The 25,967-nt window shown below is 42.3% G+C and overlaps 1 protein-coding gene across 1 annotated transcript in view; it reads left to right on the top strand.

Moving 5' to 3' along the window:
* ULK4 (unc-51 like kinase 4) overlaps nt 1-25,967 on the top strand; it is a 798,383-nt gene that overhangs the window by 41,824 nt on the left and 730,592 nt on the right. Inside the window, exons 10-14 of the mRNA XM_040353131.1 lie at nt 3,743-3,822; nt 3,909-3,978; nt 13,861-13,960; nt 20,704-20,808; nt 24,767-24,827. Of these exons, the coding sequence (XP_040209065.1) occupies nt 3,743-3,822; nt 3,909-3,978; nt 13,861-13,960; nt 20,704-20,808; nt 24,767-24,827 (416 nt within the window). The remainder of the gene's footprint in view (nt 1-3,742; nt 3,823-3,908; nt 3,979-13,860; nt 13,961-20,703; nt 20,809-24,766; nt 24,828-25,967) is intronic.

Raw genomic sequence — 25,967 nt, forward strand, 5'->3', positions numbered from 1 at the left:
TAAATGGGAAAAATTAAGTTACTCCGGATCTTTGTGGATTACCCCCCTTGAGTGGACTCAAAATGGGGCTTTCCTGTGTGAATCTGTTAAGAGAAGGGCAAAATTTGGAACTTTAGATGAGATGTGTGTTAGAAAAAAACAAATAGATTATACGCTCAAAGAGGTTTATTCATATAAATATGCATGGGACATGGGACATATGACGAGCTGATATCCCGTACAATCTATTTGTTTTTCTCTATCAGCTCGTCATATGTCCCATGCATATTTATATGAATAAACCTCTTTTGAGCGTATAATCTATTTGTTTTTTTTCTAACACACATCTCATCTAAAGTCCCAAATTCCCCCCTTCTCTTAATAAATAACAGGGATGAACGTGTATGCTCGTTTTTGACCCTATACTTCATTTAAAGTCTGAATTGCCCTCCTTTATACTACTGTGTGAATCTGTGCAGGGGAGCTAATTGCTGGATCAGAAGAAATAATGGGCCAGCAGTATCTTCTGCTGGTTATGCCAAGTGGCATTGAACATGGCAACTGGCACAATCAGATGGGAGGTCAATCGGCCATGGATCAAGAAACCCCTAGCAAACTCTGGAGGAACTCTAGGGACCACTGAATCCAGGTTGAGAAGGGCTGGTCTAAAGGCTGTAAACACATATTCTCCCCATTTCCCCCTTAGCTGTTATGCTCGGTTTCTTCATAAAACATACTTAATACACTGCAGTGATTTGCTGCTCAGGTGTCATAGACAGTTTCCTGCACCACCTCAGATCGTTGGATGCGTCACCTAAGAGGTCGCCTCAGATTAGGGTTGCCACCTGTCCGGGATTCTCCCGGACAGTTCGGGTTTGGAATCATGTGTCCGGGTTTCAGACTGCCTGAAACCCGGACACATTCAGACTGGACTATGGCTTTCCAGCAGGGTTTCTGGCTGCAGTTGTCTAAGCTGAGAGTGTCCGTTACACTCTTTCCCACTGCCCAAAGCCAGCACTAACAATCCCCCCCCAAACACACATACACACAGACAGGAGAGGAGAGAGGGCACCTCTTCCTCCCCCTGCCCCTCTTTGTCTGCCTGGAAATTTTAAGTCCGGCAGCCTCAGATACATCTGGATGAGAGGTGCTGACTGCCAAGGGGTGAGTGAGCTGACCTTCTGTGACTGAAGTCTCCCCTCTTCTCTCTCCTGCCTCTGAGTGGGTACCCTAAGTAAATCAGAGTTCTCAGAGCCCCCCTTACTTCAGAGTTCCCCTTTACACCAAAGGCCACAGTGTTCCTCCTTACATCAGAGTCCTCTCCGTACATCAGAGTTCTCAGTGTTCCCCCTTAAAGGGTTCCCAGAGCATCCCTTATGTTGGATTCCCCAGAGTTCTCTCTTACATCAGAGTCTGCAGAGTGCCCCCTTACAGTGAAAGGGAACTCTGCGAGTTCAGATGTAAAGGGGGGACTCTTGTTATTAACTTCATATGATTAGAAATGTTATTTAATAGCAAAATATATGTAGAATTTATACTATAAAAAAAAATTGCTGTGCGCTGCTAAAGTTTCCGGGTTTGACTTGAAGCAACAACGTTGGCAACCCTACCTCAGATGGCTGTCTTTTCTGGTTCAGGTAATGTGGCCCTTGATGACATGATCCAGCTCTGCCCTCCTGCTGCCCAAAAAATGTTGTGCCTCCTCACCCAAAAAGAAAATCTGCTATTATTATTGCTGAAGAAGATGGTTGGGTGGGGGCGGTTGAAGGTAGGGACTTAAAGTCCATTTACAAAGTGAGGTTTCACAATAATCACAACAGTTTTTCTCTCTTGATATATACTTTAACTAAGCCCAGCAGGGTGACTGTAGACTGGCAGCAGTCATTAAGAATTAGGGAATATTAATGTATAACAACATGCAGGAAGTAAAAATACAGCTACTACATAAGTAATTCAGAAATGCATATGAAAACTGTTGTCTCCATCTACTGGACACTTCTGTTACTACAAAGTTGATGCTGCAGCTGCATGGCAGGAACACAGAGCAGCAGAAAACTAGTGATATTATGAAGAGGAAAACCTTTGCGAATGCAACTGCAATATTTACCTACTACTTCTTACCTTTTATATGTTTTGTTTGTTTTTGTTGCATCACATTAAAGTATATGTATACCCAATCAATAAAATCTCGCATTAGCATATAATTTTAAGTTGCTTCCAATATTTTTAAATCTTCATGTTTTATCAAAATGACATATTTTGATTCTGCTTTGAAGCTCCTTGTTCTGGCACTTTTTGTTATTGGGTGACAACTCTTTGTGCCTGTGTCCCAGTTGTGCGCGTGTGTTGTCACCCTGGCTGGTTGGCTGCCTACATGCCTAAGGAAGTGGTTCTGCATGCCCCCCGAAATTTCACTCTTTTTTTTTTTCTGTGATGTCATCATAACATAAAGTGTTGGACCCCATTTGGAGATCCCTGATGTGCTGGTGACATATCTTTAATTCTATTTTGTCACCCTGTCATACCATCTTCCAATGGAGACCTACAAGTGAGATTTTATCATCCAGGAATTTCACTGGTAACATCCACAACTTCACCTATCATGTAATTAAGCTACCTTTGTGTATAATTTTTTGATACTGAATAAAAAAAAAAGATGCAGGGTTGTCTAATAGGCCATAATGAGTGTTTACAGCAGGGGTGCCCAACCAGTGGCCCGGGGGCCACATGTGTCTCGCATAGCTCTTTTATGTGGCCCACGGAGCCCTTTTATGTGGCTCGTGACCTCCTTTTATGTGGCCCGTGACCTCCTGCTCTGGGATGGAATAATATAGAATACTGTTATTAAAAGTAAGTTTATTACTAATATCACAGTGTATATATGGGCATATCTGTTCTGCAGTGGTTACTGGGCTGCTTTCCTACTGATCCGCAGATGCAGAGCAGTGTGCCTGCGGGTTACCTGCACTGAGCCATATACTTCTATTACCTGCGAGTTTGGTGTGCTGAGAGTAGAGTGGGCTCTATAGAGCCGAGTGGGCTGCCATCCACCCTCTTTGCTCATTGTGGCCCGTGACCGGTTACCAAGACGCTTAAAGCGGGGGTTCACCCTATAAAATAAAAACATTTTTTTTTTTCTTCTAGCCTAAAATTCGGCATTGTAGCGCGAGCTACAGTATGCCGGTCTTAGTTTTTTTTATCGCCGTACTCACTGTTATATCGTACATAGTAGATTCCGACTGCCCACGGGGAATGGGCGTTCCAATCCAGACGGAAGGTGATTGACGGCCGGCTCTGGCGCGTCACGCTTCTCCAGAAATAGCCGAAATAGGCTTGGCTCTTCACGGCGCCTGCGCATAGTCTGTGCGCAGGCGCCTTGAAGAGCCGAGACCTACTCCGGCTGTTTTCGGGGAGCGTGACGTGCCAGAGCCGGCCGTCAATCACCCTCCCTCTTGAAAGGAACGCCCATTCCCCGCGGGCAGTCAGAATCTACTATGTACGATATAACAGTGAGTACGGGGATAAAAAAATTAAGACCGGCATACTGTAGCTCGCGCTACAATGCCGAATTTAATGCTGAAATGTTGTTCTGCAGGGTGAACCACCGCTTTAAGTGGCCCTTTCTCTTCAAAAGGTTGGGCACCCCTGGTTTACAGAATAGTGAAGGCAGAGTTGTCAATGATCCTGAATGGCAATGCTTGCTGCATTTCCTGTATGATAACTGATTTGTCAAATAACAAGTGTTCATTTTTTAATCTGGCAGGATGAACAGCGGGGATGGGGGCAATCCTACCAAAGAGCAGACTGAAAGCCCTGGCAGTACACACAAATCCTTTAAGATTGGTTAGTGGCAGTGATCGCTTGTTAAGAAATTTTCACTTGCTGCTCTTTTCATAGTTTTCTTATATTATTATTAATCTCTGTTTTAGATCATCCAGAAGATCTCAGACCCAAAAGTGGCCTTGGTGGAGAAGCGAATGAATCTATTTTCTTACTCAGGTACAAAGGAAATGCGCATACAGTAGATAATGGATGCCTTTTTTCGAAGTAAAGCTGTAATGCCTTGTACACATGATCGGAATTTCTGATGGAAAAAGTCTGACTGCCTTTTTCCATCGGATATTCCGATTATGTGTAGCCCCATTGGAGTTTTTTCATCGGAAATTCTGATAAATTCCATCGGAGTTTAGATATAGAACATGTTCTATTTTTCTCCGATGGAATTCAGTCGGAATTCCAATGTGATTTGGACGGGCAAAAGCCTGATCGTGTGTACGCAGCATTAGGTTCTACCTATTTACAGCATCTGAAAAAACTTTTGTAAAAGATAAAAACAAAGAGGAGAATTAGAGAAGTTGGAAGGGGAAATGGGAGATTTTTTAGGTGATAAGGACTTAGGATCACGGTGATGGTGAAAAGAGGAAAGTATATGGGTGTATATATAGGTATAAACACTGAATTACCAGGTTATAGATCAACTTCCAATACTGTGATATATTGGGACAGGACCATAGGATGTGGAATAATGTACCTGATCCCCCGCATTGTCTCCAGCATTGGGGGGAGACCCCTTGGACAAATTTGAACAGTCTACTGGGAGTGAGATACCATCTTAGTTAGATTTTCTGGAAAAATTCCCAGAGGTTGGCACATTTGGTAGAAGAATATGTTGTGGTTAAAGCCATTTGCCATTGATCTTTTGAGTAAACCCTACCAAAGTCTCTTTCCAAGGCTTGCATATCAGAGGATTTCGTAAACACTAGTTTGTTTTGAAGATGGGAATAGAACAGCGATATACCCCTAATGATCGTAGTTTTCGATAGGTAATATTGGGATATTTGCCAAGGGAGGGAGGTGGATAACCTAGTGAGCCGTCTTAATAGGTGTGAAACCTGTAGGTATCTGTGATGTTCAGTTGGAGGAATAAAAAACTCCAACTGGAGAGCCCTAAAACTCTTGAGAGCAGGTCCCACAAAGAGGTCCTCCAGTTCCAGTTCTCTCCTAGATCTCCAGTGCACGAGAAAAATGCCTGGTATTAATAGGGATAGCGCAGATAGAGGGAATTTCAGTGGGGTAGGTTTAGACCCGGGGGAAACATGTGTCTTTAGTGTTTGCCACGCTTCAAGAGATGCTTGTATGGTTGGTCCCACATCAGTGGATGGATGTGAAAGGAAAGGACTCAAAATCAGGTAATTGTAAAGGTTCTGACCTGGAATCTGGTATTGCTCAAGGAGAGTCCATAAGGTGGGCGGGGAGGGACAGAACCAGCTTTTCAATTGGGCTAAGATGGCGACTGTATACTAGTCTCTGATGTGTGTGTGTGTGTGTGGCCTATTCCACCCACCTTCCTATGTTCTATAATCTTGCTAAATGCGCATTGAGACCTATAATAAGGCTTACCTGTAGGTATAAAGAATATCTCCTAAACCTGTACGGTTTAGGAGATATTCCCCTCGAAATGAGTAGATGGAAGTGAGGTAGTAGGTATTGGCGCCTCTTAATTAGTGTAAAAACCAAAAAATAATACTAAATGAAAATAAAACTTAAGATGAGGAATAGATCAGTAACCTCCTATGAATCCGTGCCTAGAGGATTGGCAAGTGGATACTTGCCAGAGAGCGACACAGGGCTAATTCTGTGAAAGCGTCTTACCCCTTGTGGGTGCCTGGATCTGGTGAGTGAGGGACCCACCAGAGCATGTGAAGAGGGAGCACTAAGCACACTGTCATCTGCATATTATATGAAGCACAAACCACCTTTTTTTGCATGGACTGTTTATTTAATATCAGTGGATATTCACAGCACAGAGCACTTTAATTTAATTCATCCATTAATAATATATATATATATATGTATATATATATATATATATATATATATATATATATATATATATATATATATATATACAGTTGTATTCAAAATTATTCAACCCCCACTGAAATTGATTGTTTTGCCAAGTTTGACATTGATTTTGATCATCCTGTCATCCTGCTTACAATTAAATCAAAGAGGCATGTGTAGGTCAGACAAATATAACATAACATTTATAATGAAATAACCACGAATGTCTTTTCTGTGCTCACATCATTATCAGTTTTATTCAACCCCCAATTGACATTCAATCTTAGTACTTAGTACAACATCCTTTTACAGTTATAACAGCTTTTAAACTTGAAGCATAGCTTGACACAAGTGTCTTGCGGCGATCTACGGGTATCTTCGCCCATTCGTCATGGGCAAAAGCCTCCAGTTCAGTCACATTCTTAGGCTTGCGCACTGCAACTGCTTTCTTTAAGTCCCACCAGAGGTTCTCAATCGGATTTAAGTCTGGTGACTGCGATGGCCACTCCAAAATGTTCCAGCCTTTAATCTGCAGCCATGCTCTAGTGGACTTGGAGGTATGCTTGGGATCATTGTCCTGTTGAAAGGTCCAACGTCTCCCAAGCCTCAGGTTTGTGACGGACTGCATCACATTGTTATCCACTATCTCCTGGTACTGAAGAGAATTCATGGTACCTTGCACACGCTGAAGCTTCCCTGTACCTGCAGAAGCAAAACAGCCCCAAAGCATGATTGACCCCCCCGCCATGCTTCACAGTAGGCAAGGTGTTCTTTTCATCATAGGCCTTGTTCTTCCTCCTCCAAACATAGCGTTGATCCATGGGCCCAAACACTTCTAATTTTGTTTCATCAGTCCACAGAACACAAAACCAAAACTTCTGTGGTTTGTCCACATGATTTTTGCATACTGCAGTCGACTCTTCTTATTCTTTGGAGACAGCAAGGGGGTGCACCTGGGAGTTCTGGCATGGAGGCCTTCATTACGCAGTGTGCGCCGTATTGTCTGAGCAGAAACTTCAGTACCCACATCTGACAAATCTTTTGTCAGTTCCTCAGCAGTCACAAGGGGACTTTTCTCCACTCTACGCTTCAGGTAGCGCTCAGCAGTCGAAGTCAGCATCTTCTTTCTGCCACGACCAGGTAGCGTTTCAACAGTGCCCTTTGGCTTGAATTTGCGAATGATGCTTCCTATGGTGTCTCTTGGTATGTTTAACATCTTTGCAATCTTCTTATAGCCATTGCCCTTCCTGTGAAGAGTAATCACCTCTTCTCTTGTCTTCCCCGACCATTCTCTTGACTTCACCATGTTTGTAACCACACCAGTAAATGTCTAGAAGGAGCTGAGTATCACAGTCATTTAAAAGCTGCCTGATTGGTGCTTATTAGGCTTAATTGCTGCTCCCTGACATCCACAGGTGATTTTAATACCTGATTGAAAACACTTCAATGAACCTCTGTTCTTCAGAGTGGTAGTCTTTAAGGGGTTGAATAATTGTGTAAATGAAGAATTCACAAAATAAACATTTACTACTGTATTACAAAACCAATTGATGTCATTTTAGTTGCATATGGTTCTTTAAGAAGTCCTTGTAGGATTTCATTCTGAATATAATTACAAATGTACACTAAATTCCCTAAAACCCTTCACAGCATTGGGGGGTTGAATAATGTTGAACACAACTATGTATATATATATATATATATATATATATATATATATATATATATATATATATATATATATATATATATATATATTCCAATTTTTTTTATAACTGTATGGACCTTTTTTCAAATGTTTTTTCAAATGTTTAGTTGTTGAGTTGATTTTGAGCATTATAGTCTTTGTTTATGATCTAGAAAGGGTTTGATATATATCCATATATACCCACACACCACAAATAACTATATAGGCACGGATTCATAGGAGGTTACTGATAAATTCCTCATCTTAAGTTTTATTTTCATTTAGTATTATTTTTTGTTTTTTACACTAATTAAGAGGCGCCAATACCTACTACCTCACTTCCATCTACTCTTTTCGTTCCATTTCGGTGGAATTTCACGTAGGGGCAGCCACTTAACAAGCAGTACACTTTCTATACTAGCACCACTGCAGCACTTGAAAATAACTGGTCCGTAGCGCGGGTTCTACCTACCCCCCTCTTTCACATTCCCCTCGCAATGGGCCGCTGACTGCAGCAGCGCATGCACAGCGGGGATCCTCGGCAGTCGCCGGACCTTGCTGGAAAGAAGTATCCCGTGCGCCTGCGCGGGAGTGACGACATCGCCGCTCCAGCCACTCACGGTGCACACTAGCTCATTATGGCTTTTGCTTTTCAGGTATGAAAAAAAATAAAAAAACAGCAGCGGGTTTACTACCGCTTTAACAGGTTATCTCCAGAACAGGGACAAAAGGCAAACATAAGGGCTTTAATTAGCCGTAAGCCACTTTAACGGTGCGTGCGATCATTTTTGGAGTTGACCAAGTTCCATTCCTTCACGGTGCGATCTGGGTTGCGGTTGTTGGAACCCTGGGGAGGGTCATCAGGAATGATATGCCATGTTTTAAGTAGCTCCAAGCCTTTAGCGAGGGTGTCCACTGTGTGCTCTTTCCCATCATTGGTGATAAGTTTTGTTGGAAACCCCCATCTGTAGGTAATCTTTTTGTTGCGTAGAGCCTTGGAAATTGTATTGAGGTTTCTCCTTTTTTGCAGCGTAAATTGAGACAGGTCAGTGAAAAACTGCAAATCTTTATATTGTACTGGGAGGAGATCCTTATTGTGTGCTACAGACATTAAACGTTTCTTCACATGAAAAAATTGCAAACGCATTATAATGTCCCTTGGCACCTCATCTGGGAGATCAGAGGGTTTTGGTAACCTGTGAATCCTGTCTATTGTGACCTCTATTTATGTAAGGTCAGGCAGGATAGAGGTAAACACTTGAGTGACATAGCTACGCAGATCTGACTGTTGGAAAGACTCAGGGACCACCCGCAGCTTGAGGTTGTTCCTCCTGGAACGGTCCTCAATATCTGCGATTTTAGCCTTGACAGTCTCCATCTCCTCGTCTTTGGCATCAACTAGGCTATTAATTGTGGAGGCAGACTCCCCCATCTTTGTTTCCACATGATCCACTCTTTCAGATACAGTTTGTATATCTTTCCCAAATTTGTGGATACATGCCATCATGTCGTTATGGAGTGAGCTTCTGAGTGAGACTAGCATATCCTTAAGTGTGATATCTAAGACTGGCTGATTGCTAGTGGAGAAGCGATCGATGGAGTCTGGGAGCTCCCTGGTATCATTCCCTGAGTCTAGGCCCGTGCTCACCTCATGAGAAGGATCCGTGCCATCAAGCTTGACTCTGGACTTCTCAGGGCTCCCAGAAGCTGAGGAAGATGCAGGAGAACGACCGCTGCCTGTTGGTGAGTTCCTTTTAGGAGGTTTTGCTTTTTTCTGTGTGAGATGGGGAGTACTAGCTGCGGATGGCTTAGGAGATCTGGCGCCATCTTGCCTCTGCTCCCATGTGAAGAACTCTGTCATCTTTGGCTGGTGTCAGTGGAGTGTAACCGCCGGCTGCAGATGTCACGATCGCCATTTTCTGGGCTGCTACGGTATGTGCCGCTGTGTCCCTGGTTCGCCTGGAGCTCCGGTCTCATGCGGCCATCTCTGTCTCCATCAAGCTCCGCCCCCCTGTGACTAATGTTTTATGTTTAATCTCATTTATTACATTGGGGTTGATTTACTAAAACGGATGAGTGCAAAATCTGGTGCAAAAAAACAAAAGAACAAAAAGCGGCGCCCTCTAAGCGTAGTATGACGTTTAATTAGAAACACAAAATCAACATGAATTCTTATGAGGATGGTACTCACAAGACTGCGAGGGATACAGGCAAATCAACAATAGAGTGTCATCCGTGGCTGACTTCCGGGGTACAGGGACTCCGCTGATGTAAGCGTCGCTCGATCAACACATGCTCAGACCTCACTTGGGGGGAGACATGGTGAACGGTCCAACGGCTGTTGCACGGTGCAGCGTCTGTAGGGGATCCCTGGGTGGTTAACCAACGCTGGTGGAGCAGGGGAGTACAGAGGCGCCGTGAATCGGCATGGTGGAACGCAGCCGTGGAGCGCAAGCGGCGGGGCGTCACTTCCGGGTTAGGTCACGGGGCGGTGCACGCGTTCGAGGCATGCGTGCCTCTTCATCAGGCTCTGAAGCCGTTGGACCGTTCACCGTGTCTCCCCCCAAGTGAGGTCTGAGCATGTGTTGATCGAGCGACGCTTACATCAGCGGAGTCCCTGTACCCCGGAAGTCAGCCACGGATGACACTCTATTGTTGATTTGCCTGTATCCCTCGCAGTCTTGTGAGTACCATCCTCATAAGAATTCATGTTGATTTTGTGTTTCTAATTAAACGTCATACTACGCTTAGAGGGCGACGCTTTTTGTTCTTTTGTTTGTTTCAGAAATTGCTTCTTCTTGACAGCTGGCAGCCTCCTCAGCAAGAGTATTTATTGTATACATTGTTATATGAACTTGATCCTATGGACTGAACTTTTTCATATCATATTTTTTATATGGTTTACAATTCCCATATATTTTTTAAAAGATAGCTGCCATTCACCTTTTTTCCCTTCCTGTCCTAATATCCAGTTCACTGCCATCTTACAATTTGTTTATATGTAGTCCTTATCTTCTACATTTCATCTGGAGAGCGCTTGATTTAATTGTTTGTTTTATCAAAATCTGGTGCAGCTTTGCATAGAAACCAATTGGCTTCCCTTTTCTTTTTTGTCAAAGCTAAGGGCCCTTTCACATGGCTCTCTGATCAGGTACGTCTGTCAATTTTTCAGGTGAACCTAATCGCACCCTCCAGTCTCCCCCTATGGAGCAGCGGATGTCAGCGGACACATATCTGCTGACACCCACCACCATCCGATCCTGCCTGCAAAAAACAGATGGATGGTGGTGGTCCTATTTTCTATCCATTCAGCGGATCAGATCCGATGGAAAAGGTTCGCCTGTCCGTTTCCATCCGATCAGCTGGACTGTTTCCCCATAGTGTGGAGTGGGACTGTGTCTCTGTGTGCTCTGCGTGGTGGAGCGGACACGGACCTGTTATCCATCTGCTCAGTGAGGATCAGCGGAGCGATCCCCTTGTGAAAAGGGCCTTAATCAAACAAGCTAAAGTTAGAAGATGATTGACTACCATGCACAGCTGCACCAGATTTTGCACTCTCCAGTTTTAGTAAACCAACCCCAATATGCATACAGTACAGCATGTCAAATTCAGTAGTACCAAATACAATCGACTTCTTGTATATTTTATCTATTGCAAATATTTAAAAAACCTTGTTTTGGTATATGGTTTGTAAGTTTAAAATGTATGATTGGGCATCTATATTTGCACATTCAATTCCCAGGCTCTGCTTCCTGCTGTGTTATACCACAAAATGGTTGTGCTTTATCAGTCCTTCTCATGATGCAAGTCCATGGGTCATTGTCACAAGGCAGGCTCATTGTAGTAATAATCTTCTCTGCCTCTAGTGATTTATCTACCATTCTCTACATTTATTACAAAAACACTATGGCATGCCATACTCATAGCAAATTCCTTTCCTGCAACCCCAGACAGTGCTGACAGGGCGATCCCTTTATATTCTCCCTGGCGGATTGTGGAGGAAGATGCCCCCACCGGGCGAAGAGAGTGATTTTTGCCAACGGCTATACCAGCCGCTAGTGATAATCGCATGCAAAATCCAGCAGGCTGGTTGTACTCAAGTTGATCGATCAACTTGGTACATTCAGCTTGCCCATACATGGTTCAAACCATCTATGACCTGCCTAAGGGCGAGCAAGCATATAAACATGTGAAAGTTGCATAAAATGTACTGTGGGCAAACAGTGCAGATTTCCGAAAAATAATTATGTACTGTGAAATCAAAATGTAACCACAAAACCCTGTGTCTGACAAGTTTTAGGTAAATTAAAAAGTTGGTTGTTGTGTTTATTCATTTTGAATGAAGATCCAGCCCACTAATAGTATTTATCAAACAACTCTTATTTACACATACTTTCCGCTGCCATACCTCCCACAAATCCTGATGTCATACAGAGGCGATTCAGTTCGCAAGTGTTGCGCTTTATAAGTTTTTCACTCACTCATACTATCTGTACTTCTCTGCTGCATGTACCTCTGACTGTCACAGCCTCCACACTCTTCCCCTGCACATACTGCTGGCTGTCGTAACGTCTATACGCCTCTTCTGCACATACTTTGGACCGTCACTGCTTTCACATTCTTCCCCTGCACATACTGCTGGCCGTCGTAACCTCTATACTCCTCTTCTGCACAAACTTCTGATCGTAACAGCCTCCATATACCTCTCTTGCACATACTGCTAACCTCTATACTCCTCTTCTGCATGTACTTCTGACCATCACAGCCTCCACACTCTTCCCCTGCACATACTGCTGGCCGTCGTAACCTCTTTACTCCTCTCCAGCACATACTTTGGACCGTCACTGCTTTCACACTCCTCTCCGGCACATACTGCTGGTCGTTATAACCTCTATACTCCTCTGCTGCAAATACCTCTGATCGTCACAGCCTCCACACTCCTCTCTTGCACGTACTGTTGGCTGTCATAACCTCTATAATCCTCTTCTGCACACACTTTTGACCATCATTAGTTTCACACTCCTCTCCTGCACATACTGCTGGCTATTATAACCTCTATACTCTGCTGTACATACAGTACCTCTGACAGTCACAGCCTCGACACTCCTCTCCTGCGCATTCTACAAGTCGTCATAACCTTTGTGCTCCTCTCCTGCTCATACTTCTGACCGTCACAGCCTCTACACTCTTCTCCTGCACATACAACCGGTCATCATAACCTGTGTTCTCCTCTCCTGTACATAAGGCCTGTGTCATACCCTCCTCTACACTCCTTTTCTATAAATCCCACAGCCATAAACTCTCTACTCCTATCCTGCACATATTGCTAACCATAATAACTTTATATACATTTCTCCTTCCCATACTGCCTCCTATCATACCCGCTGCACGCCTTTCCTGCACATGATGCCTGCTATCATGCCCTCTGCACTCCATTCCTGCACATGCTACCTGCTATCATACCCTCTGCACTCCATTCCTGCACATGCTACCTGCTATCATACCCTCTGCACTCCATTCCTGCACATGCTGCCTGCTACCATACCCTCTGCACTCTTTTCCTGCACGTGCTGCCTGCTATACCCTCTGCATTCCTTTCCTGCACATACTGTCATGGACTCCACACTCATACTTTGTGTACTCCTCTCCTGCACATACTGCCGTCCATCATAACCTCTGTACTCCTCTCCTGCACATAATGCTGACCGTCATAACATTTGTACTCCTCTCTTGCATATGGAGCCGACCGTCACAATTCTGTACTGCCGATCATCCTAACCTCTTTACAGCTTTACTACTCATACTCCCTCCTGACAAGTCCTTCACGCTCTTTTCCTGCACATGACCTGCCATCATACCATCTATACTTCACTCCTGTACATACTGCCCGCTGTTGTGCATTTGTTACATGTGCATGATGTCAAATTCCCTGCAGTCCTCCACCACTGAAAGAGGTCTTCAACATTGTTTGTATTATCCCCAAGCATGCCCATTTTGGAAAAGGCACACTTTTGCTAGTATTCTTAAAATGTGCCGAGCTGCAAAGCATAGGTGTGTACTAGCCACAGAATAATGAAGGGATTTTTAAAATGCATTTTACTGCTTCAAAATAGGCAAATGTTAAGAGCCCCTTCAGTATCCATAGCTGGGTATTGAGCACAAGCAAATCGGACCACCAGGAGCTGCTTTGAATCTCTTCCACAATTTATGTGCCATTGAAGGTCAGAAATGGCTTGATGAAAATCGGGAGCACCCCTTGCTATTAGATTCATAAATCATTAGTATGTCATATGTTTGTGAAACAAAAAAGTTCTACTTCAATTTAATAATACAAATTGGAATTATTGCAGCTCTTACACCACCCCAAGACCGAGTACTGCTACTGGTAAAGGCAAGAAACTACCAGATCCTATACTGGCCTCAGTGCAGGAGACTGTTGAAAGTCAAAAGGTAACCATTATTATACTTGTACATAATTTTTCTACATTTTCAAAGGTAACCATAACAAATTATAGTATAGCCTTAAAGTGTTTGTTATTTTTTTTTTCCTGTTCTAGTTCCATCTGTTCTATAACAGTAAGCTCCGCAGTGGCTGTCATTTATAAAAAATTGCTGTATAATATCCTTTTTCAAAGTGCCATTTAGCACTCAGGTGACTGCCCGCTGGTCTCCTCTCCTGATGTGATAGCTGCCGGGGGAGGTGCTGAGAAACCCCTGCTCACCCGTCAGCCAAAAAGAGGAGGAGACAGGCAGGCAGGCAGTCACGTGAGCACCGAACGGCGCTCTTAAATAAGCTACTATACAGCAAATTTTTATAAATTACATCCACTGTGGAGCTTACTGTTGTATAACATATGGAACTATAGAAGGAAAACGGAGCAGAAGAGGAGGGGGTGAGCACTGTTACTAGCTGACAGGCAGGGAGGGGAGGACAAAGGAGGACTCCCACACAGAAGAGTAGGGCTGCGGATGATGAAGGCATGTAAACTGACCACGGTGTCGGGGCTCAGCAGCCATGATACACCGTAGTCAGTTTACATAAGGGAGGGCTCAAACTGGCAGGATCAGCCAGGTTTTTTAGGTGTTACAGGGGCCAAATGACACAGCACAAGCACTGTGCTGTATAACATGCTTTAAAGGAGCAGGATTTTTTTTGGAGTTAACAAACACTTTACTCCCTGACTGGTATTTGTGTATCTCTATTAAAATGTCAGTGGTCAATTGTTGTTGATTCATTGAAGTAAAGGAGGTCAAATGCAAATTTGAGTACTTATTCTGATCTTCTAAATGACATGGATAGGCTCCATGCTTGCTTACCTTCTTCTTAGCATAGTGTGCCTTATGCTTTATACCTCATTGTGCAGTAAGTGCACTTATACATACAAAAGCTACTGCATGTGCAATTATGCCCACTTACCTAACAACAAAATTTTTTTAGCCAGCCAGCACTCAAAAAAGGATTCATACCTATAGTAAACAATAAAACCAGAATATAATGCAGTACTAACAAAACAAACTATAAAATATGAAAAAAGTTAACCATTCCCTCGTAACGAACCAGAACGTAACATAGAGGCAGCCAATCAATGTTCTTCAAATTCCTAAAAAGTTTAAAATGTTATCCAAGCTCCTTGAAATGGTGAAAGTGCATTCTTCAGTGAAATGTTCTATATGCATGCTTTTAAGAATATTGATTGGCTGTCTATATGCACACTTCACTAGTCCCTTCCACGCGTACAGTATTACGGTACGGTACAGTAAACCCCTTATGGTACATTTTAGGATGTACCACTCTTTCTTTGTTTTCCTTTCTTTCCCTTTTATCTCTCTCTATCCTAATTTCTTTTTTTTCTATCCATCTCTCTAGCCATCTTTCTTGTTCTTTCTCTTTATGCTTTCTCTCCCTTTTTCTTTGTTCCTCTCCCTCTTTTCCTCTCCCTTCCAATGTATTCTCTAATTGTATTCCTTCTCTTTGGTGGGGGGAATAGGGGTCGGAAAAGTATTAGTGGCAGTGCTGGCAGGGAGTTGGGATGAGTGGCAGTGCTGGCGGGGAGTTGGGATGAGTGGCAGTGCTGGTGGGGAGTTGGGATGAGTGGCAGTGCTGGTGGGGAGTTGGGATGAGTGGCAGTGCTGGTGGGGAGTTGGGATGAGTGGCAGTGCTGGTGGGGAGTTGGGATGAGTGGCAGTGCTGGCGGCAGTTGGGATAAGTGGCAGTGCTGGCGGGGAGTTGGGATGAGTGGCAGTGCTGGTGGGAAGTTGGGATGTGTGGCAGTGCTGGCGGGGAGTTGGGATGAGTGGCAGTGCTGGCGGGGAGTTGGGATGAGTGGCAGTGCTAGCGGGGAGTTGGGATGAGTGGCAGTGCTGGCGGGGAGTTGGGATGAGTGGCAGTGCTGGCGGGGAGTTGGGATGAGTGGCAGTGCTGGCGGGGAGTTGAGATGAGTGGCAGTCCTGGCGGGGAGTTGAGATGAGTGGCAGTGCTGGCGGGGAGTTGGGATGAGTGGCAGTGCTGGTGGGGGTGGGATCAGTGGCAGTGCTGGGGGAAGTTCTGATCAGCCAACTTAGGTGCTCTTGATCAAGGTCATCTGAGAACTGTAGTGGGGACTTTTAATGGCAACTCTAATGACAGGTAGTGTTACTCACTGTGTCTCCGGCTTAACTGTGTCTCCAGCTCTGTGGTGTCTGGCAGCCATGACACCAATGCCGAAATCAGAAGATAGGGTCTCCTCCAGCCCTTCCCACTTCACATTCCTCACCAATCAGCTGAGCAATAGTCTCTGCCCCCCACCCCTGCTGGGAAAAGAATGCAAAGAGGCTTAGTGGGCGGCCGCGGGCTCCAGGCACAGCTGGGCTTCCACAAGCTCCAGGGAGACAGCCCTGCTGGATGGACACGAAAAGGCTGGGAGAGTGGTGCGGGCTTCAGAAACCGCACATGATTCGTTAACCCCTGGCAAATAGTAATTTGACCCCCGAGGGGGTCCCAACCCCCAGGCTGAGAACCACTGCTTTAAAGTGACAGAAAACAAGATTCTTATTGTAAAAACGGTGTCTGTACACAACCACTACCTAATGAAACTGTAATCTACTTTTTGTGAAATCTTTTCCTGCTGTGTTTTTCTGCATCCTTGTAATGTCGTCTGTGAGCTCCCAAACCTTTTCCCCCTCTTCTTTTTGTATATTTGTTTGTAATTAGCAGTACACATTAATTGTGATCATGTGTACTGCTCTATGCCAACTATGAATGCCATACATGGCTAATATCCAACATACAGTGGTAGTATGAAGAATGAACATGGCTACTCTCCAATAGGAATTTGAAAAAAAGTTATTTGGAGATGGTTGAGAGCAATAAGTATTTTTTTGAATTTGGAATACATTCTCTTGAATATAATATATATTTTTTAACTGGCGTTTAGGGTGACTTTAAATGTGCTAGCAATACATTATATTATCCAGAAGATGTCACTGTTGCTCTTGCTGTTCATATTGCTCTTTTAAATGTAGTAAACAACTGAAGAAAAAAAACGGTGACCATGACATCTAACTCTATTAGTTTTTATATTTAATTTGTTTATTGGATTACAGCACGCACCCACTATTTGAAATTCAACAGAAGTGCATTAATTACAGGAATATAAATGTTGTTTAAGAGGCTTACTCGAGGTGTCCATGTGCCTGAACCTCTACAAATGCTTTTAGCAATTAGCTGTTGATCTGGAAGCTGGTTTAATTTTACATCTTCCCATTAATGTTTCATTTTAATGTTACAAAACAGTTTTCATTTGACCTAATTTGTATTTTGTTTCATTTTAAACAGCCTATAAGCTTACTTTTTCTTATTTCTGCTTTTTAGATAAAGCTTATTTCTGGTACCTGGTTAAAAGACAGTTTTCCCATTTTACAATTTTGTTCAAAATGATTAATTTAGTTATATTTTACAATCTATCATTATATTGCAATAAGACGATGATGTTTCCAGGTTAGACACAATAGCAAACTAATACATTTTTTGGGGAATATTTATTTATGTAAACCAGTAGTTTTCCTAGCAGCATTATAATACTATTTAGAGCAGTATGTTCGATTGATGCAATATTGCAATATTTTCATATTTCCCCTTGCTCTTCCTAACTTCTGCCTACAAAACCTTGTACTTGTGGCACGTTAAGCATGTTAAAACCCATGTTTTATTTGTTTTATAATGTGTGTTACGGTGCCATTCTGAATACATACATAAGTAATTAAAAGTGGTCGTAAGCCCTACATATACCCAGTGAAGTGACTGGCCTTGGGTGAAACACAGAGATGAAAAGAATCCTCCTACAAGAGATGCACCTCTTCTCTACATCCATTCAAAGTCCAGAACTTCTAAGGCTTGTCTGAGTGGTCAGAAAAGGCGCATTTACAGTACACAATGAAAATCGCAGATCGCCGCCATTACTAGTAAAAAAAACAAAATTAAAATGCCATAATTCTACTCCCTATTTTTGAGACCCTAGAACTTTTGTGCAAACCGATCAAATACGCTTATTGCAATTTTTTTTTTTTTTACCAAAAAGAAGAATACGTATCGGTCTAAACTGAGGGAAAAAAACGTTTTTTTCTAAAAAAAAATTATGATATTTATTAAATCAAAAAGTAAAAGATATTGTCTCTTTTTATAAAAAAAAACGTAGAGGTGATCAAATACCACCAAAAAAAACTCTATTTGGGGGGAAAAAAGGGCGTCAATTTTGTTTGGGAGCCACGTCGCACGACCGCGCAATTGTCTTTCAAAGTGCAACAGCGCTGAAAACTAAATATTGGTCTGGGCAGGAAGGGGGTGAAAATGCCCTGTATTGAGGTGGTTAATAAACATAAAAAAGGCTGGAACTCTGTTTTAAAGTTTAAAGTGTGCCTGGAGAGGTCTGGGAAAAAAAGGAAAATTTTGCACCATCAAACTCTACGTAGCGATATAAAGAAACAAAGGATCCAAAACTATGTTTATCATATATGCCGATGGCATTATTAAACATAGATTTTAAGATACTGACAAAAATATGAACACTGAGATTACAGCCCCTATTGGAAACCATTATAGATTCAGATCAGACAGGATTTATGCCACGAAGAACGACAGATGTTAACCTACGTAGACTGTATACAAATATTCATACTCGTCATGTACACGAGGGATCGAGGACGGTGGCCTCCCTAGATATAGAGAAGGCCTTTGATACTATCGAATGGCCTTTTCTATGGGAAATACTCAGACGGATGGGCTTTCCATTAATGTTTATTAACTGGATCCAAACTATATATAATAAACCCTATATATAATGGCACCAAGTCAGCCTTAGTGGGGAGGGATAGTATTTGCGATCGCAAGTCCTTGTCCCCTAGCACCTCTCCCACATCTGAGTGGCCATCAGGGCTGTCTGAGCAAGAGGTTGAGGTGGGGGGAGCGAGGACAGCAGTATTTGTGGAGAAGGGACCTGGGAGGTTGCACGTGCAGCACGAGATTGCTCACCCGGTGCCATCTTGGAATTGCCAGCAGGGCCTCAGAGAGTCTCTGAGAAATAAACATCCAGGGACCCGGAGCAGCTCCGAGGTGGTGTGCTTTGGCTGTGGGAATGTTTGCCGCTTTGGAGGCATAGTGTGTAGCTGAAAATCTCCCTGAGAAGGCTGCTGTAGGTGCGAACTAGCAAGCGGACTCATGAAACTCTGATGTGTGTCCGAACACGCTAATGTTGTGGCCATGCCCCTCTGCTCTATCTTAATTAATGTACGATATGGATGTTGGACAATGACATTATCATGGTTTGTATATGGGCAGGGCCGCCATTAGGGGGGTACAGGCAGTACACCTGTAAGGGGTCCGGAGGCTGCCAGGGCCCCAGATGGCAACCCCCCCTTTTTTTTTTTTTTTTTTTTTTTATAAAAAACTATATATATTTTTTTAATATATTTTTATTTTTGGGACAATTTTTTAGGGGTCCGGAGGTCCCCAGGGGCCCGGAGATCCCCAGGGCCCCGGATGACAACCCCTCCTTTTTTTTTAATAAAAAATAATAATTATTTATTATTATTATTTTTTTTATTTTTTTCATTAATAATATATATTTTTTTTTACTAAAGGGCTCAGAGGTCCCCAGGGCCCCATGTGGCAAACACCCTTTTTTTAATTTTTTTTATAAATGTTTTATTTTTTATTTTTGTATATAGATTTTTTATTTATTTTTTATTAAAGGGCTCAGAGGTCCCCAGGGCCCTGGATGGCAACCCCCCCCCCCTTTTTATTTTTATACATTTTTATTTTATTTTTTATATATATTTTTTTTTTATTGAAGGGCCCAAAGCTTTTTTTTTATTTTTTTTTATTAAGGGGCCCAGAGGTCCCAGATGGCAACCCCCCCTTTTTTTTGTAATTTATTCTTGTAATTTTTTTTAATATATATTATATAATATATATATATATATATATATATATATATATATATATATATATATATATATATATATATATATATATTTTTTTTTCTTTATTTCTTATTTTTTTGTAAAGGGGCCCCCCCTTCGCTTCTCAATTTGCAGCAGCCCCCCCCCGCTTCTCAATTTCAGCCAGCAGCACTCCCCCCCCCCCCCCCCCCGGTTCTCTGCTCCAGGGGGCCCATGCCTGAAGCTGTGTAAGGGGCCCCATAATTCCTGATGGCGGCCCTGTATATGGGCTTGTGTGTACTTTGTGTTATGCTATGTGGACATTGAGTCAACGATACTATCAGTGTGTGTTCTGTCTTAATACCATTCTTTATTGTTGATTTTTGTACCATGCCAATGTTTTCAATAAAGGCAATTTTTTTTTAAAAGATGAAAATGGGACCTATCCATCTCTTGACTACGAAACCTTTTTTGTAAATGGGACCTTAGCCACAAAAGAAGCAAGCAGAAAGAAGAAGAGAGCATTTAGGACTAGGTGCCCTTAATGAAAATCTGGCTCTAGGTGTCCCAACTCACTAAATAGCACATCAGTGCCGATTGCCTATATGCAAGACTAACCATTTGAACGTTCAATGTTCCCTGACCTCCTTTTGTTTTTTTTTGTCTGCACTGTACCAATCATAGTACTTCCACTTTCAGCAATAACTTAAAGTATTGTACCAATGCAATCCTTTTGTTTGTTTTTTTCTTTCTCCAAATATATATTTTTGTTATTGCAGGTGGACAAAGTATGTTCCAGTCAGCAGGACCTTCATAAAAAGATAAAGAGCCTTATTTTCACAGATTCTGATCTCGTTGTGTCACCTATCATAGATAATCCAAAGGTACTTTTATACTGTTTATTGCTATGCATTTTATAATATTATATATTTTTTTCAGTTGTTCAGTAAATCATTTCTTTGGCCAGAGGCTTTAAGACATTAGGGTTGATTTATAAAAGCTGGAAGAAATCGAATACATAAAATGCTGTGCTCTGAAGAAGTGAAATAATAGATATTACATTTGCTTGTCTTTCTTGATATACATGCATTTGGCCTTATGATGTTGTTCTTGTTTTTATGGCTGTTTTGTTGTACCTGACATCCAGCATTTTTTATTTATTTGGACTTCTAAAGATAGCAACAGAGGAGATTGAACCAGCTACAGTAACCTTTTATTTTTATATGTTTATTATTGTGTTTTGCATGTATGACACTGCAGTGTTTTCTGAACTTTTTTTCATGTGTGTGGAACTAAGGCCCCATTTACATGGGCAGTTGAGTCATGTTTTTACACCCATACACATCGTGGCAGCAAAGAGGCTTTGCAGGGAGGCAAAAACATTGGGCATGTCAACTAGAAATCCAGCAATTGCCATTTTATTCCCTAGGGTCTCTGCTCAAATATATATAATGTTTGGGGGTTCCCAATTAATTTTCTAGCAAAAAATATTTATTCTCACTTAAACAAGTGTCAGAAAAAGACGTTAAGTGGTTAAACTTCCTGCATTTACATACAGATGTGCTCTAAGAAGGAAGTTGGTTACAGTGTTTCATGTTGTTACAAACTTGGCAGACTACTTGGATTTTTTCTTTAGGCAGCATTTACACGAGGCGGACTCCGTCGCTACGGAGTCCGCCTGCTCCCGCCAGCTCAGTGGGAGATCTGTCTGCAGATCTCCGCTGAGCCGACTTATGACAAGCTCCTCTCTGCTCACTGAGCGGGGAGGGGCTTGTCGGGCACCAATGTCTCCTATGGAGCGATCTGATGAAAACGTACAGCATGTCCGTTTTCATCAGATCTTACCCGATCCAATCCGCCATGGACGGATGGGGACTTGGAGGACTGCCCGAATATTTTCTTTTGACAGCTGAGTGAGCAGATAAGTCTCTCCACTTGTTATGTGAAAGAATCGACAAACTCTGCATTGGAGATCTCAGGGGGGTTGAATCGTGATCACAATTTTTTAAGGATTAATTGTGCAGCTCTAATGTCAACTTTTGACAGGCAGTACCACCAGTCAGCCCAATAGAAGTGACTGGGGCCATGCAAAAACTGTGCTGTAACGGCATCTCATTGCTGTGAGGAAGGGTTTCAGGGTAAAATCTTTCTTCAAAAAGGCATGCCACGGCTGGCATATAACTTACTGATTACCTTTTAACTGAGGGCTGCCCGCTGCTGACATACAGGGGTTGGACAAAAATTTGGAAGCACCAGGTGAAAAAACAAAATTGTTGCTTAATATGGTGTTGAACCGCCTTTGGTATCCATGATGGTTTGAATTCTCTTGGGAATTGACAAATATAAGTCTTGGACTGGGATGGTGGATAATAAAATCTAATACCACTCTTCATGCAAAAATCATTTCAGTTCTCGCAAAGATGCTGGAGGCGGAAAATAAGCCTGAACCTTGTTCTACAAAATTGACCATTAAGGTCTGGTGACTGCGGCGCTCAGGGAAGGTGCTAGAGTTCGTCTGCATGCTCGGCAAACCACAATTTGATAAAACAAGCTGTGTGAATCAGGGCATTATGGTCTTGGTAAATGGCTCTGTCTTCGGGAATCAATGTCTGCACCATGGGGTGCACATGGTTGGCCAAGATTTGTACAGTCGCTGGCAGTGACTGTACCTTTCAAGGTGATGACCGGACCTGCAGAATACCAATATATGGCTTCCCAAACCATGATTATGCCGCTACCATGTTTTACCGTTGGCACAAGACAGTCCTGGTCAGAAGCTTGGGATGGTATTTGCCACACATAAACAAGTCCAGTGGTTGGGAACAGTGTAAAGTTCAATTCATCGGACCATATTACAGCCTTCCATTGATCGATTGTCCACGATTGGGTGTTGTACCGCTCTCTTCTCATCTGAGTATTAATATCGGTCACTAGGGGTTTGGCCACTGCAGCCTGCCTGTGAATGTTTTGCTTTTTTTTTCAGTTTTTGTGGACACAGCCTTTGGAAGACAGAGATTGAGCTCTACAGTCACTTTTGCAGCAGATTTCTTTTTCCAGGTCACAATCGTGCACAATAGCCTTTTTTTCTATTTCGCTCAGTTGACCATGCCGACCGTGCTTATGCTTATCAGACGAACCATTTTCTGGAAACTGTATATCCTGTCATAACCTTTGATACTGTACCTCGCAACACTGCAAATCAATTGGCAACTTTAGTCACAGAGGCAGCAGCTAAGTGGGTGCCAACAATTTTCCCTCTTTGAAACTCAGTAAGCTCTGACATGACTGTAATAACGCAGTGAATGATGAAAGTGAGGCTTCCCACCTGTTAGGTGTCTCATCACACAGCTAGGTGTCGCATCACTTCTGTTTTTAACGCGAAACATGTGGTCACTTTCTCAACTATTGGTCAGCCCATACGTTTCAATTATAAAACAATTCTCTTTCGGTGTTTTTTTTTTTTTTTTCTTTTGGTCTAATGGTTCCTCTCCTACCATTTATGCTAAAACTGCACTGTATTTTGTTGTTCTGGCCACAAGGGTGCAGCTGACCATGCGCACTCTTGTCAACAACATGTTCTTATTTTTATATTTAAGTGTCCTTCTACTATTTTTTGTGATTTCATTTATCACAGAATTTAGCGGCACTTTTCCCTTATTTTTCAGTGCCGATTTCCCCCTTTTTTTGGTTTAAAAGTTTTATATGAAGTATTTTAAAGTATTTTATATATGAAAGAATTTTTACCATTATTCTTAGATATCCAGTTGTTCAAGTTGTTTGAATGCTTTATATCTATTTAATAGCATCTTACGTTTTTATTTCCCGCATTTTTCAGTTTATCCCTTATTATCGGTTTTAATACTGGCAGGGATCCCAACTCTAAAATGGCGGCTCGCGCCCGCGATCTCCAAAGCTCAGAGCTGGGCGGTCCCGAGTGTTATGTTTTGCTAATAAAGAGTGGCGAGGCAGCAAGCCACTCGTGCCCCTGGAAGAAGTAATTGTTGTGACGAAACGGCGTAGGGAGGAGCGGCGTGCTGACGTCACCACGAACTGTACCACGCTGTCTACCCGGAAGGACGAGCGGACAGCAGAGCCGGCCGGCTATTGTGATTACACGCACTTTTTTATCTGCTTACATGTGAGTGCATTACTTTATAATTATTAAATTCTTGAAAACGGTATTACGATATGTCAGTGCTTTTCTTTTGGGTCACACTTATGGAGAAAATTTGGTCTGACGAGCAAGATCTGTGAGACAGAGATAGAGTGTCAGCATATCCTGGATTCCTGAAATTGGCTTGTGTGTCATACATGCTTGATTAACCTTTCGTTCTAGTAAGCAGCTAGGACTTAAGTGGTGGAGGCTATTCTCATCAGCTGTACTGATTCACAGGATTGTATTTGGACCTCTTATCACCTATTTGGAGAACTTTCTGTCATCTTTTGAATCTTTTTGCGATACCTCCTTTTATATGGACTTAGCACTTTTTTCACTTGTGTTTTACCTATTAGATTGCACTGGTGATTTTGGTGCACCATCTACAGCATATTGTCATTTTATGTTGGTTTAATTGTATTTGCAGCGCAGCTTCTATTTTTTCTATTCACTTTCTCACCTGCAAATTACGTAGTGTTTCCATATTTTTGTCCAACCAGCAAGTCAGCAGCACTACCCATGTGAAAGGGCCTAACTGTAAAAAACAAACAACCATTCATAATCCAATTGTCTGTCTTCTAATGCTGTCTTAAAAATAATTCAAATACTTCTTTGGTTGATACTTTCTTGTTGAATGCAAATGCATAGCTGATTTATAATTATGCATATAATGTTCTTTCTGTTAGATTTTTAAGCCAGCTCCAGTAAGATTTGATGTGAAGACTTTAGGCTTTCCTGCACATTCTGGTAAGACCATGTAAATTTCAGGAAAACTTTGTTGTTTTTCTATATAACTTATTCCATTAAGGATAAAAAAAATAAAACATTTATAAATATATGAAGTACAGTGCCTTGAAAAAGTATTTAAACCCCTTGGAATATTCAGTTTTTTTTTCATGCTGCAACCAAAAACTTAAATATATTTTATGTGATGGACCAACACAAAGTGGCACATAATTGTGAAAAGGAAGTAACATAATAAATATTTTTACAAATACATATCTAAAAAGTGTGACATACATTTGTATTCAGCCCATTTTACTCTGATACCCCTAACTAAAATCTAGTGGAACCAATTGCCTTCAGAAGTCAACTGATTTGTAAATAGAGTCTACCTGTGTAATTTAATCTCAGTATAAATACAGCTGTTCTGTGAAGCCCTCAGAGGTTTGTTAGAGGACCATAGTGAAAAAACAACATTATCAAGGCCAAGGAACACACAAGGCAGGTCAGATAAAGTTGTGTAGAAATTTAAAGCAAGGTCAGGTTATAAAAAAAAAAATATCCCAAGCTTTGAAAATCTCACAGAGCACTTTAAAATCCATCAGTTGAAAATGGAAAGAGTATGGCACAACTGCAAACCTACCAAGACATGGCCATCCACCGGAACTGACAGACGGGCAAGTAGAGTAATATATCAGAGAAGCAGCCAAGAGGTCCATGGTAACTCTGTAGGAGCTGCAGAGATTCACAGCTCAGGTGGGAGAATCTGTCCACAGAACAACTATTAGTTGTGCAATCCACAAATCTGGCCTTTGTGGAAAAGTGGCAAGAAGATAGCCATTGTTGAAAGAAAGCCATAAAAAGTCCTGTTTACAGTTTGCAAGAAGCCATTGTGAGGATGGGACCCTGTGCTGGGTGAGAAATGGCTGCTTTACGCCAGATTCTGTAGAGAAACACACGTTAATGGGTCAGCTGTGTTTTGGGCTTTTTAAGTCTGACCTGAACAGCATTCAAGGCCCCACCCCACAGACAGGAGGTCTGTGATAGGAGTCAGGTGACTCCAAAAGTTCTGTGAGAGCAGTCACAGAGTGGATGCATCTCTGCAGGAGGCAGAGGTCATTAATGTTGAAGCAGCGAGATGTAAGCTAGGTGTGTGCTTAGCTG

This window comes from Rana temporaria, chromosome 5 (genome assembly GCF_905171775.1).
Source record: "Rana temporaria chromosome 5, aRanTem1.1, whole genome shotgun sequence".
Lineage (NCBI taxonomy): Eukaryota > Metazoa > Chordata > Amphibia > Anura > Ranidae > Rana > Rana temporaria.